Source organism: Gallus gallus, chromosome 14 (assembly GCF_016699485.2).
Source record: "Gallus gallus isolate bGalGal1 chromosome 14, bGalGal1.mat.broiler.GRCg7b, whole genome shotgun sequence".
Taxonomy (NCBI): domain Eukaryota; kingdom Metazoa; phylum Chordata; class Aves; order Galliformes; family Phasianidae; genus Gallus; species Gallus gallus.
The window spans coordinates 6,860,308-6,875,000 of NC_052545.1; the positions used below are offsets into that span (position 1 = coordinate 6,860,308).

The 14,693-nt window shown below is 39.4% G+C and overlaps 1 protein-coding gene across 12 annotated transcripts in view; it reads left to right on the plus strand.

Moving 5' to 3' along the window:
* TNRC6A (trinucleotide repeat containing 6A) overlaps positions 1–14,693 on the plus strand; it is a 60,115-nt gene that overhangs the window by 40,017 nt on the left and 5,405 nt on the right. For 11 of the 12 annotated variants that reach the window (XM_046901007.1, XM_046901009.1, XM_046901012.1 and 8 more), the window contains 14 exons: positions 2,671–5,262; positions 6,093–6,257; positions 6,596–6,771; positions 7,071–7,151; positions 7,615–7,666; positions 9,088–9,230; positions 9,574–9,720; positions 9,889–10,026; positions 10,257–10,385; positions 10,499–10,576; positions 10,833–11,043; positions 11,607–11,639; positions 13,187–13,321; positions 14,493–14,651. In XM_046901007.1, coding sequence (XP_046756963.1) covers positions 2,671–5,262; positions 6,093–6,257; positions 6,596–6,771; positions 7,071–7,151; positions 7,615–7,666; positions 9,088–9,230; positions 9,574–9,720; positions 9,889–10,026; positions 10,257–10,385; positions 10,499–10,576; positions 10,833–11,043; positions 11,607–11,639; positions 13,187–13,321; positions 14,493–14,651 — 4,239 coding nt within the window. Of the gene's footprint in view, positions 1–2,670; positions 5,263–6,092; positions 6,258–6,595; positions 6,772–7,070; positions 7,152–7,614; positions 7,667–9,087; positions 9,231–9,573; positions 9,721–9,888; positions 10,027–10,256; positions 10,386–10,498; positions 10,577–10,832; positions 11,044–11,606; positions 11,640–13,186; positions 13,322–14,492; positions 14,652–14,693 lie in introns of those variants that run through there. The other variant, XM_046901005.1, reaches the window with a different exon arrangement.

The following is a 14,693-nucleotide window of genomic DNA, read 5'->3' on the forward strand; positions in this document are numbered from 1 at the left end:
TCCTTAGACAGTCCCTGGTAAAACTATAGGTTGCTGTTGACTGCTTATACTGTTCACCAAATGCAGTATGTCATCAAGTAATTGTTCAGTTCTTAAGGTATTTTTGTGCTATCTGCCAGATTAAAAGTAAGACAGAATAGCTTACTTCCTCAGTGCTTGGATTTTTTTTATTTCAGGAGTTTGTGAGCTGTGGAGATTTGAACATGAGTATTTCAGAGCAGTGTAGTGTATGAAATCACTGATACACACTTATGTCCAGGAAAAAGATGATTAGTCAAGGTAGTTCTGTTGGTAATAGAATGAGAGTCTGGCTGGCTGGAAATTAATCATTACACCGTGCTTCTGTATTGTGCTTGTCACAAACCATATTGCATCTAAATTAATACAATAGATATCAATAAATACAAGCTTTCATTAAATATATTATCTTACTGTGCAAATTAGGTTTTGTTACCATTTCGTTCTGGCTTGTAGTCGTAGCCTGTATCTCCTCACACTGAATCCTGACTGCTTGCCACCTATCTGTGTGCTTCCATACTGTTTTTTAAAGTTGATCACATTATTGGGATAACATTTACGTAACAAGGTCATGCTTTGTTAGGACAGCTTTTTAGTACTCTTGCTTCTCCAAGCGAATGCTGGCAACTCTTTGATTAGTCCTTTAATGTAAGTTAAATGTCATCTTATGAAATGTCAGTATGAGGTTTGAAATCTTGGACAGCTGGTTGTGTACTGCAGTGTTTTTCCAGTGCCGTATCAGTGGGCAGGTTCTAGATTATGTTCTTCTGAATGAATACCTTCCAGTTCTCCCAAGGATGCTCTGTGGTTCCCTCCTCCAAGAGCATGGAGCTGTTGAGTCAAGTAATGCTTCAGATTTGTTATTCTAATTCAAAAATACAGGGTTTTTTCATTCTTGTGTTATTGTCAAGTTCCTTTTGAGAGGCAGTAGCAGTCAAACAGGGTCTCTTTTTAAATGGACGTCACCTTCACTTCTACTCAGTTCAGCCACTCATGCTTACCATGATAAACCTCATCAGCCCTTTTTGCAGTGGAATCAGAGTGCTGAGAATAGACTTCTGCCAAGTCATCTTTAGATGCTTCCTGTGTTTTGAACAGAGTTGTTACTAAAAGTCATATCTTGTGTATGTTTTAACCTCTATGTAGATGGCACTTTTAAATTAAGTTTTATTAATGTTTTTAAAAGAGTAGGTGCAGTCTGTAGGGGATTGGAGTACATTGGGTCTTGAGGCTTCAGTTTGTGCACAGAACTGGTGTTGCCGGGAGCAGAAGGGAGAAACTAGAGGGACAGGCAGCTTCCCTTCAGACTTCACGCTTAAAGTCTGTTTCTAGGAAACACAAGAAGCTTATAGGTTAGTACTGTGTTATTAAAAACAGCCAATCTCTACACATTCTATAGATATAATTTTCTCAAAAGCTGGATCGATACCCATGGCATTTTGTTACTGTTAGCTCTGTCTGTTAGCAGAGACAGGTACAGCTTCGTAAAGGTATTCAGTCGATGTGAGTAGCCTTCTCTATACTGATAAGGCATGTACTGTAAAAATCCATTAAGAATGAATACGAACAGGAATTTTTCTTTAGGCACATGCATTTTCCATATTCTAAGTAAAGGCAAAAAAAACCCATTACTTTTAGAAAAGCAGACTTTTTTGAACAAAATGGAAATGTTTTTACTGAGCAGACAGGTGATTGGCTACGTATACAGCAACTCAGCATGTGTTGTTTCAGTTCAGGGAAATAATAAGTAAACTGCACTGGCAGGTGTTGTATTTTCTTGCCGTCTTCGTTACTGTATTTCCATATGCCTCATACTTCTTTAGTTTCGTGTGGTGCATTTGTCTGTGTTTTGATGTAACAACTTGGGGGAAAAAATCTCTGCAATAAAGCTTTAGAAGTATGAAATGAAAATTGACAGCACTTAATTTCGTAGTAAATACTTCATGATGTATGTACTTAACCATGAAATATTTGTAAGTCGATTGAGATGTATTTCTTCCTGACTCCTGGACACAGTCATCCTATTAATTAAAAAAGAAATGGTAGTTCTTACATCACTGACAATGAGAAGTAGTAGTTCAGTTGCTGTACTATATCTGTGTTCCTGCAGCAGCAGAGCTTTAGATTGGCATTGTGATTTTTGTGTCGGGTTGTGGTTGTACAAAAGAAATTATTTGTACCTGAGAAAACTTACATAATATCTTTTAATGGTGTGTGTTTCTGCAGCTATTGTCATGTAGCATTTGCTACTGCCAGGTCAGTTTAATATCCAGCTTAGATTACTGCCTTTCAGAATCTTTGAATTTAAACACACCTTTTTCATAAGGAATTCTCTATCTAGTGGTACAGAGGATAAAAGAAAACAGAAACAACACTATTTGGGAAAAATGGAACTGTACTTTTGGCAGTGTTTAGTCGTGCTTTTTGTGAGAATTCTGCTTTGTGCATTTAATGAGAATTGTTCTAGGTTATGCGTAGGGTGATGTTCTGAGCAGGTGTGCTGTAAAGTTTTCTGTAGTTTTCAGTGACTAGTGTTAAAATAAGCAAAAGAATTCTTGACTTAATGTCTTTGTACATTGTTTTCCTTCTGTTTAATGAAGTAATAATACTGTGTTTATAATAATGGTCTTGGACTTTCCTTCTTCTCTTTAGATCTGAACCACAGTGGTCTAGGATCCCATTATGAAAATTCTCACTGGGGACCAGTCTCTTCAAATAGTGACTCCAGCACAAACTGGGATAAAGTTATTGTAGACGGCTCTGACAAAGAAGCATGGCCATCAATCACTGGCAGTGACCCAGAGTTGACATCAGAATGTATGGACACTGACTCTGCCTCTAGCTCTGGGTCAGAGAGAAACCTCATTATAATGGCTTCAGGGAGCACAGGTGGTGAAAATGATGGCATTCGAAATGGCATCGGACATGGTTCTCAAAATAAGTTTGTGGTTGGTAGCAACAGCAATAATGTGGGCAATGGAAGTATTAATGGGCCTTGGGGTTTATCCCATGGGACCATAATAAGCACATGTCAAGTTTCTGTGGATGCTCCTGACAGCAAATCTGAAAGTAGCAACAATAGAATGAATGCTTGGGGCACCATAAACTCTTCATCAAATGGAGGGTTAAATCCAAGCACTTTGAATTCAAATGGCAACCATGGTGCCTGGCCTGTATTGGAGAACAATGGACATGCCCTGAAAGGGTCTGTAGGGAGTGGTAATTCTGGCACAAATATTCAGTGCAGTACCGTAGGTCAGATATCTAACAGTCAGAGTATTAACTCTAAAGTGGGTGGTTCAGCCCATGGTTCCTGGGGAAGCCTTCAGGAAAATTGTGATTCTGAAGTAAATGGTACAAGGAAGGTTTCATTCAGTGGGCAACCTCAAAACCTTAACACTGAAATGAATGGACCAAATAACACTACTAACTTTATGACCTCTAGTTTACCAAACTCTGCTGGTTCAGCGCAGATTAACGAACTGCCTAATAATACAGGGCATGGGGCCTGGCGTGTGAGCACAATGAATCATTCTCAGATTCAGGCCTCTCCAGTTACAAATGGCACTTCCATTTCTCACCTTAGCAATGGTGAGGCGAAAAATGGTGGATCTTATGGTACTACATGGGGTGCCTATGGTTCTAATTACTCTGGAGACAAATGTTCAGGCCCCAACAGCCAAGCTAATGGTGACACTGTGAATGCAACTCTAATGCAGTCAGGCATTAGTGGGCCTGGCAGCACTAACTTTCAAATCAACGGGAATAAAGGAGGAGGGGTGTGGGAAGCAGGGACAGTCAACTCCCAGAATATGCCATGGGGAAGTGGAAATGGTGCAAGTGCTGGCGGAAGTAGAAGAGGATGGGGCAACCCTGCACAAAACACTGGCACTAATATTTCAAATGGTGAATGGAGTAAACTGCCTAGTAATCAGCATTCCAATGAAAGTGTAAATGGAAATACCAGGAAGTTTACAAATGGATGGAAATCTACTGAAGAGGATGACCTTAACAGCCAGAGTTCTGCTGTGTCTCAAATAACTGAGCAGAATAGTGCATGGGCCAAAACAGGTACAGGGGACGGTGAAGGTAGTACAGAGAGCACTGGATGCCATGAAGATAGAGTAGCTACAGAAGGCCAGAATCGAGAGAGAAGAAAAGTTGACCAGCATGCATTACTCCAAAGTATAGTAAACAGAACTGACTTAGATCCACGTGTCCTTTCCAATTCTGGTTGGGGACAGACTCCAATCAAACAGAACACTGCCTGGGATACCGAAACATCACCAAGAGGTGAAAGAAAAACTGACAATGGGACAGAGGCCTGGGGAGGCTCTGTGACACAGACTTCTAGCTCAGGGGGATGTGTGGATAGACCTAGCCCTAATAATAATGATACCTCATCTGTATCAGGGTGGGGAGATCCAAAGTCTGCTACAAGGTGGGGAGACTCCAAAGGGTCAAATAGCCAAGGGGGGTGGGAAGAGGATTCTGCTGCTACAGTAATGGTCAAGAGCAATCAATCATGGGGAAGTGGCAAAGAGGAAAAGTCATCTTGGAATGACACGCAGAAGATGAAACAGGGATGGGTAGAAGGACAAAAGGCCAGCCAGGGTTGGGCTGTTTCTGCCAGCGACAGCTGGGGTGAAAATTCAAGAAGTAACCATTGGGGTGAGACTAAGAAATCCAGTTCAGGAGGTAGCGACAGTGACAGATCAGTATCTGGTTGGAATGAGCCAGGTAAATCAAATTCTGTTACTTGGGGAGGTAGTAATAATACAAACCCAAATAATTCTTCAGGATGGGATGAGCCTGCAAAGTCTAATCAGAGCCAGGGCTGGGGAGACCCTCCTAAATCCAATCAGCCTCAAGGCTGGGGAGATTCATCAAAGCCAATCAACTCTCCAGAATGGAACAAACAAGACGTTGGATCTTGGGGAGCACCGTCTGCCACCAATAAACCACCGGGCTCAGGCTGGCTGGGGGGACCGATGCCAGCCCCAGTGAAGGAGGAGGAACCCACTGGCTGGGAGGAGCCATCCCCTGAATCAATACGGCGCAAAATGGAAATTGATGATGGAACTTCTGCTTGGGGTGATCCAAGCAAATACAACTACAAAAATGTGAACATGTGGAATAAAAATGTCCCAAACAGTAGCAGCAGTTCAGACCAGCAAGCACAGGTACATCAGCAGCTACTGTCTTCAAGTGCCATGTCTAGCAAGGAGAGCAGTTCGGGTTCTGGTAAGACTTGACTTTACACAAGCTTGTGCTTTCGTTTAATTGTAAAACATTTCTCTTCTACTTGTTTCATATAACATACTTTAAGTTCAAAGTGGAGAGGTGAAGGTGGCAATGGAAGTACCTTTTTATTAGCATGATTATTTTTAAAGGAGAATGCAGGTAGATGTTTTGATATTTTTATACAAATTGGAAGATCTGTTCTCATTTTAAATAGTTTCAGTAATGTAGACTAGACAGCTCTGCTGGAGTCCTGGGGTGTGGGAACAAAGGGTAAGTGTTAAATATATAGAAATATACATATGTAAGGAATAGTATTTTTCTTCATCTGATTCTGAGAGCTAAAATTTAATGTTGCTAAAGAATCAAGAAAAAAAAACCCAAAAAACCCAAGTTGGGCTGCTACCAGGCAGAATGAAAAGTGATTATTTTATATGCACTAAAGATCAGAATTTGCAGGCTTGTAGTTTTGGGGGCAGTAAATAGTTGTGTTAGCACGGTATGTGCAAAGTGTTTTGTACCATCTTTTTCAGCTGCAAAGGGGAGTAGCTTAAACATAAGGAGCAGCCCTTAGGAACTTAGTATTTTAGAAATGTCTATTCTCAGGGTAATTCTTTATATATGGAATTTGTAGTTTTGCTGCTTTTTAATGGAACAGCTTACGGTTGTAATAATTACCTTCATGCTAAATGTAAATGTTCACTAATAAGCTTTTTACTGTATGCTATATGGCTTCGAAAAGGCTAAGCGCTAGATTCTTTAAAGTGGCTTTTAAAATCCTGTTTAAAAAAAAAAAACAAAAACATGCCAGTAACTCATACTACTTTAAAAAGGTTGGGGAGAGCCTTCTACTCCAGCCACTACTGTAGATAATGGAACTTCAGCGTGGGGTAAGCCCATGGATACTGGTACTAGCTGGGGAGAACCCATCAGCGATGCAGGAGGCACCTCTGGCTGGGGAAACGCTTCTCTTGGTCAACAGGCTCCAAATAAACCTGGTGAGTGCTTTTTGCACCATCTTTGAATAACAGTACTGAAGGTGAAATGCTTATCTTTTTTGGCAGCTTTAATTTGAAGCAAACGTAAAGCTCATTTCTGTTTGTGTTAAGGGCAGCCAATGCAAACTGATGCTTTTTTTTTGTACTGGAGTAGCTGCTCACTGGTGTGTGTTTTCCTTCACCACCAGACCATTGCTGATCTGACACTTGGCACGATTAAAGAAACTACTTCTAGCTTCAGGTTTTAGTAGCTGATTTGAGTGGAGATTTTTCTGGTTTTAAGTGTTAACGTGTTGGGGTTTTGGTTTGGTTTGTTTTTGTATTCTTTTCACAACCAGGGCCTAAATCTATGCAAGATAGTTGGTGTGGAGATGATATGCCATTGACAGGCAGTCGTCAGACCAGCTGGGAGGAAGAAGAGGATGTAGAGATTGGAATGTGGAACAGCAGTTCTTCACAAGAAGCTAACACATCTTTGAACTGGCCACCCTATATGAAGAAAATGCCCACAAAGGTAATTGTGACTTGTGAGGACTTGACGTCTCACACAGGTGCAAGTTGGCAATGGAAAGGAAAAAAAAAAAGTTATGAGGCTCCTGAGAATTATTCCTTCTTACTGTGTGAAACGGTTCCCTCAGAAGGTTGTGTCAGGGTTTTTGCACTGTTGTTATTTCTGAAAACTAAGAACAGATTGCTGCGCTGGGTGGAGTACCATTAAGCTTTCATCTTCATTCATAACGATTTACGGTTTAATTTAAGCAGTAGGTGGTAAACATCTTCTGAGTATCATGGGAATTCCTTTCTGTTTTTAAGGGAATAATGAAAGGTGGAAATAAGCAAGATGAAGCATGGATCAATCCATTCATTAAGCAATTCACAAATCTCAGTTTTTCAGTAAGTATTATACCTTTCCTATCAGTATTGCCTTCTTACAGTGTTAGTTGCAATGCACAAAAATGAATGTTTTTGATTGTCTGAAGCTCATTTTCATAGTAGCTTCCTTTTTACTTCTGTCTCCTCTGTCACTCATCCCTTTTTCTTTGTACATTCTCAATATAAAAAGACTTGTTTACAAAGGCATTGTTGTAGACATTACCATACAGTACTGTTATTCATTCAGTAAGTCTGTTGTTCTAGTTAGTTACATGTGAATTTTGGTAAATAGACCTGCTTTCAGTGGATATAAACATGCCTGCTTTCAGTGGATATCAAAGGGACAAAACACTTTAAGATAGAGCCTGATTATCTTGATGTTTTTTTTTCCTGCAGGTCTGAATTGAAATAATATATATGAATCTCTTTGTTTTAGCTTTTAAAAAGATTATTATTAAATAATTGATTCATTTTATTACTTCAGAGAGAATCACCAGAAGAAACCATACAGAGCAATAAGATGGACGTGTCTGGAGGTAAGAAGAGGAGGAAAGCATAACTAGATTTTACAGCTTTCCTTTCAAATCTTTTAGTTTAAATATATCAGTTTACAGAAGTATATATAGTAATTTCTTTTATTATATGTTGTCTATTTGTGTGTGTGTATATATATAATATTTCCTTAAATAATGCTCTCATAGAGCAGAAAAAAAGACTTGTGCATATAACATTACATACCTGATTGTTACAGTACTGTTAATCCAAAAGTCAAACTAATCTTATACATACAGAGCTGGCATTAAAGTATGCCTATGTGGTGTGGGGTTTTGGTTTTTCGTTTTCTTAATACAAGTATCCAGACTGCTTTGTGGGCAGCTTCCCTAAATAGGCACAGATGTTCTGAATACCACACTTGCTCCTTGTGGTTCATTCTTAGAAACACATTTTCAGTTCAAAGAAGTAAATTAATACTGAACAGTTACTTCGGATACATTTATACTTGAATGCAAAAGTCACTTTTGAGCAGCCTTTATTTGAGATCGTTTGCTGTTATGATTCCTCTAGCAAATGAAAAATAGGATAATTAAATTTAATAAATGACCAACAGTATATGATAGTAGGACGTGTAATGAAAAATAATTGTGGTGTTGTTTATTGTAGCTGCACTTCTTAATTTTAGTTGAAAATTGCTTTTTTCACTTTTGGCTCATGATCTATATTGCACAAGTTCTTTGCCTTTCAGATTTAAAAAATAATAGAAAAGCTCATGCTTAAATGATCTCAGTTCTTGAATTTGAATTTAAAATATCTACTTGGAAATAGTTCTCTTGCAGTGCATGCAGTGAGTATTAATGGAGTATTATGCATTGAAGTACACTGCCTTACTACTGCTTATATTTTGATCTCCTAGCTTGCCTAGTGGCATTAACAATGGAAGCTAAATGTTAAAATGAGCTTTCAATGAACACCACTATTTGAAATGTTTCCATTTATTTTTATTGTCATTTCCCCCCCCCCCAGTAACTGAATCAAATTAAAGAGCCTCTGAAATCTTATGCAGATGAAGGGCATATAATAAAGATACTGCTTCAAATGTAAGGCAGTGTTTGTTGCAACTCTTCAAAGAAAAACAAAAAGGTGACATTAATGTCTGACTTAAACAATTATACTTGCCTTGCTGTTGAGAGCAGACTGAGAATATTTCTGGGGAAGTGTGCAAAGTGTTGACTCTTTTCTGATTCCGAATTTGAAGTTGTCTGTAGCCACTGATTCATAGTGTTCCCTTTCCTTTGAAGCAAAACCCAGACAGTTTAAAATGGAATTGGTGCTTTCTTTTATTAGTACCAAGCTTGAAAGCAGTGTTCTGTATTTTATAAGCATAAACCCATTCCTACTGTATCTGGAAAACTGTGTAATCTGTCAATGTCATAGTCGCATCTCTCTCAACTTCTCTTAGGGATATTGCAAGATAAGAGAATGGAGATTGATAAGCATGGCCTCAATGTTGGAGATTACAATCGTGTGGTTGGAAAAGGCCCTGGTTCTCGTCCTCAGATTTCCAAAGAGTCTTCCATGGATCGCAGTCCTTATTTTGATAAGGTTGGTAGCTGTCTTACTGGTGGACATTCTGAACTTCTTTGACTCAGCATTCCAAGTAATTATCTGTGCACTCCTTAGCTTTCTGCGTTTGGTGGAAAAGAAACTTAGTGCTTTCTTGTTGATCCATAAGATGTTTTGTTCTTTTTAACTTACTGATATATAATACTAAGCACTTTCTGTAGCCCATTTGCAGTGCAAATAACTAACCTGATCTCTTTTGTTTTCTGCCTATTTCCTGCTCATGCTGGACTCTCATGTGACTCTTCCCTTCTCCTGGCAATGGTTTCTCCCTACTGCTTGCTTGCTGGCTGGTTGTTGCGCATCGGTTTGTCTGTCCAATCAGGATGGCATTGTAGCAGACGAGTCCCAAAACATGCAGTTTATGTCCAATCAAAACATGAAGCTTCCCCCTTCAAATAGTGCACTACCTAACCAAGCCCTTGGCTCTCTGGCAGGGCTGGGTATGCAAAACTTGAATTCTGTTAGACAGGTAAGGCTGTGTGCATATCCTTGGCATGTTACTTGACGGCATTTAATACCTTTTATTATAACAGCTACTAATGTGATTAATATGTTTTTTAGTTATAATGCAAATGTATAGGGAGGGGAGAAGTAGTGGAAGAGGTTTATTATAACTAACCATCCATCTTTTCCCCAGAATGGCAATCCCAGTGTGTTTGGTGTTGGTAATATAGCAGCACAGCCCAGGAGCATGCAGCAGCCTCCAGCACAACCTCTTAATTCATCTCAGCCTAATCCACGTGCTCAAGTGCCTCCTCCATTACTATCCCCTCAGGTAACTAAGTACTTGGAACATTCTATATATAAGCTACCAAAATGCTGCTTCAGAAGAAGTTTGTTTAGTGGTCTTGCTGATATTTATTCTAAAAGTGTTTGAAAACTTACTTGTCCTGATTGGTGTTTCAGGAAATAGGTAGCTGTTAACCCGAGATTGTAATATCCTACAGATAGTATAACTACTTGTATGTGCTGGTCAGCCTCTGATTGTGCTGGTCCGTTCTGCAGGTTCCGGTATCATTACTGAAGTATGCACCAAACAACGGTGGCCTGAGCCCACTTTTTGGCCCACAACAGGTAGCCATGTTGAATCAACTGTCCCAGTTAAACCAGCTTTCTCAGATCTCCCAGTTACAGGTAAGCTAAAAAAGGTAGATGCTCTGTGTTCTGTTTGAACATGCAAGTAGAAACTTACCTCAGCTGTACATTTTTCTAAAACAAACAAACAACACCAAAACACTGTCTCCTAGCGGTTGTTGGCTCAGCAGCAAAAAGTGCAGAATCAAAGAAGCATGCCTTCTGGTGGTCGTCAACAGCAGGAGCAACAGGTAAATACTTTTATTATTAACTTTTCAAACAATTTTTTTTAAACTGTCATCGATCTTGAGCTGCGTTTCTAATTATAAGCTGTATAAAAGTGTGCAAGAATGATTTGGGTTTTGACAAGCGTTGAAGGAATACGCTTAACTTAATGGTGGGTTTCTGCTATGCTAACATGCACGAAACGTGAAGATTGATTTATTATCTTTAAGCGTAGAAAAGCTTTTGACTATTGATATTGTAACTGCTTTGTTTGTTTTTAAGGGTCGATCTATTAGTATGCAGCAACAGATGATGCAACAGTCCCGTCAGCTTGATCCAAACCTGTTAATGAAGCAGCAAACTCCACCCTCTCAACAGCAGTCACTCCATCAACCCACCATGAAATCTTTCCTTGAGAATGTCATACCCCATGCTACTCCTGAGCTACAGAAAGGGCCATCACCAATAAATTCATTCAGCAGCTTTCCTATAGGTGAGGTTTTTTTCATGCAAACTTCATACAGTCGATATTTATGTAACAAAGAACACACAGCCTTTCTTTCAATTTTGCCTGCAGTTTTCCTCTGAAAACGATAGTGGTTGTTATCCTGTTAGTATTTACAATTTTAACTGTAGTAGTAATTCTAAATGGGAGTCATCCAGTTACTTTTGTTCACCAAATAGCTTTTTCCACAAGTACACTTATTCCCAGAAATGATTATCAGTATTTCAGTGCCAAATGTCTTACATTTTGATAGTACGTCTGTTTCCTTTTATTTCTTACTTATCCTATGGATCCCAAAGATAACACAAAGTCTTTCTGCATCCTGAAGCTAAAGGATGTTAGGAAAGTTAGGAAACTATACAAAGAAAGTTTTCAGTTAATCAGGAATCATATGGGTAAAACAAAAAAATTAATTTCTCTTCTAGTTGTTTTGTCCAGAAGAGAAAGCTTTTAGTTCTGCGTTTTTAAAGAATGGTTGTCTCATTCCAGACAAAATGCCTGACCATTTATAAATACAAGTATCTCCTGTTTCTTTCTCCCTACATTTCCAGGCTTCAGTCCAATTTCTACTTCAGAAATTCCAGGCTTGTATATTTTTCTCCTTATTTTAGGCCCCTTTTAAATGCTATCTTAATACAATTGTATACCATTTACCCCTGTTTTTACCCCTATTTTTGTTCCTCCTTTTTAGTTTGCTTTTCTTCTGTGTTCTTTCAATCCTGCCTTTTCTGCTGAGCCGGTTTCCTTTGCATTCTCATTGCCTTTCCTAGAAAACTAGTTGAGACTGCTGCTGAAATCCTTGCGCTTGTAGGTGAAGTGTTATGGAACCAGGGAGCAAGTGCAAGCTGTGCTGTTGCAGTGCATGTGGCACATTGGAATTTTGCTTTTGGCCAGTCTTAAGTCCAGGCTGTTATTTAATGGTTGCTGCTGCTGATTGGCATCAAGATTAACTACTGCTTTCATCCAGAGGGCAAGGCAGAGACGTGAAGTTTGCTTAGCCATTAGAGGCACTGTTAGTTCTAATAAAAGGAATATTGAACTTTCTTGCCAAACTTCATACCAAACATTTGCATCCTGTCTACATTAGATTCTTGTTTCCACTAGATATATTTTTCTTCATTTGAAATGTCATTTAATATCATTAAGCAGCTGCTTTCTCACCTCAGTTGTTACTACATTTCAGTAACCTGCAGTATGTGAATGTCTTGGGATCTCTTTGGTGTAGTACTGTGTAGTCAAAGAAGCAGGTGGAGTCACACTCAATCCAGTTAAATGGCTTTGGGGGAGAAATAGTAAGTTGCTGGAATTTCTTCACCCCTCTGTGAAAAATAGAGCCAAGAGAATTTTTTGTGCACTTGGAGGGTACGACTGAATAGTAAAGTCATGTGAGAAGGAACAGAAATTGCCAAATTGTGTTTTGGAAATTCCTGTGGTGTGTTATTTTCTCCATGTTCTACTATCAGCATCAGGAGATGTAGCAATGAGAGCAGGAAGCCCTGTGCATGTTCTGGGTGACTGAATTGGTCAGAATTGACCAGACCCATCAGAAGCAGAGATCTGGGGGAGCTGTGTGTGTGGTCTTTCTCTCCAGTTGACCAGTGCTGCAGTCACGTTCTAATTCCTTTACAGAATTAAGTATTTTGAATTTTAAAGCCTGAATAAGAATGGGGTTGAGGGTCTAACTGCAAGTTCCAGCATGTAACTTTTGCTGAATAGGGATGTACTGACACACCCTCCTGCTGGGAAAGAGGTCTGTCTTAGAGTTGAGCGTAGTTCTTCAAGGTACCGTCCTTGTGCTTGAGTTCAACTGTTACACCAATATACACTGGTACTAAAATGCCACACTTCAGATGTTTACATTTTAGTTTCTCTTTCACAATGGCTTCTTCCACTGACACTTCTGCATGAAGACATCAGCTGAGAACTTCAGAGTGCTTTGCATTGCTTAGCTTAGCTTCTGTCTGTAGTAAGTTCACTGCATCAAGTGCTACTTAAACTAATGTTTCTCACGCAGACCTGGAAGCATGAAATAACTGTAGTAATATGCTTTAAATGTTGATTAGAACAGTAGTGGTAATTAACGGGATGAGGGCATTCAGTCTGTCTTTCATAAGCTGCGTGTATCTTTTAGGAATGAACTCAAACTTGAATGTAAACATGGATATGAGCAGTATTAAAGAGCCACCACAATCTCGATTGAGGAAATGGACTACAGTAGACAGCATTTCTGTGAACACATCCTTAGAGCAAAACTCCAGCAAACATGGTATGTTAAGTACATCTTTAAATAGCATCTGACCTACCACCTCAGAATTTCAAGTTCTGTGTATAAGATGCAGGTTTGCTTTATTTATGCTTGTAGTTGTAACACTTGTGTTGCTGTAGCTGTCAGTTTGCATGGTATTGTCTGTGCTAAACTTGCTGCTTGTCTTGTACAGCAGCCCATAGCTTGCTTAATATTTTAACTTACAGAAGTGATCTCGTGATATGACTAGTAGGAACATTGTGCAGGATTCCTTTTTAAGACTTTCAGCATGCCTATTGCTGCTAGCTTTACCTTAATCAGAATTGGATGTCTTCATATGTTTTTAAAACTGGCTTTAGATTTTTCTAGCTACACCCCAGCCCCTGCCCCACTGTGCTGCTGTCTGTGGAGACATTCAAGGCCAGGCTGGATGGGTCCTGGGTGCCTGATCTGGTGGGTGGCAGCCCTGCCCATGGCAGAGGGCTTGGAACTAGATGGTCGCCTCCAACCTAAGCTGTTCTATGGTTCTGTGATATTTCATTCCACTGATCAGGATTCACGTGATCTTTCAACTGTTGCGGTTGCTTGAAATTTCATCCAGCTAAAATTTGAGTCTGTAGCACAAAGGTTCTATGTCTAAAGATAGTTAAAAATGTCTCCAGTCTCCTATTACTGTTCAGTCTTCAGTTGTTTGGATATTTTTAGATCTGTCAGCTGCTTTAATACTGTGAAATAGTTTGCTGCCTGAAGCATGTAGTGGGGACATCCTGCTGCTGCGCTTGCTTGCTCTAGACTTCAGCCAATTATTACCCATGGAAGTCAGAAGTGTTGGTGTTGCTTTAACTGTAGGTAATGTTTTCTGAACGGTGTTACAAATTTGATTCAAGCCTGTTAATTTGAGTCTTACATTATGTTTTTATCCTCTTGAATTAATATTTTAGTTATATTTATAAATGTACTGTTTTTGAGATGATTACATGGGATTGTATTCTTGAGGTTTTCTGCTGAGTTACTCAGAGACCTTCCATTTTAGATTATATGCACTTCTATGACTTTCTGGGTAACTCAACATAAGGGAACAGTATGCTGGCATGTGTTTTATGACTGCTTTACATGGCCTTGTTACTATTTTACATGTGTGCAATTTATACCCAGAATTGTCTGGAGAAAATGACTTTTTTTTTTAATGTAGGTGCTATTTCAAGTGGTTTTAGGCTGGAAGAGTCTCCGTTTGTTCCATATGACTTTATGAACAGCAGTACTTCACCAGCCAGTCCTCCTGGATCTATTGGAGATGGCTGGCCCCGTGCCAAATCGCCTAATGGCTCTAGCAGTGTTAACTGGCCACCAGGTATGCGCTGCCACCACTTACTGCTTGCATGGTTCTTACTGG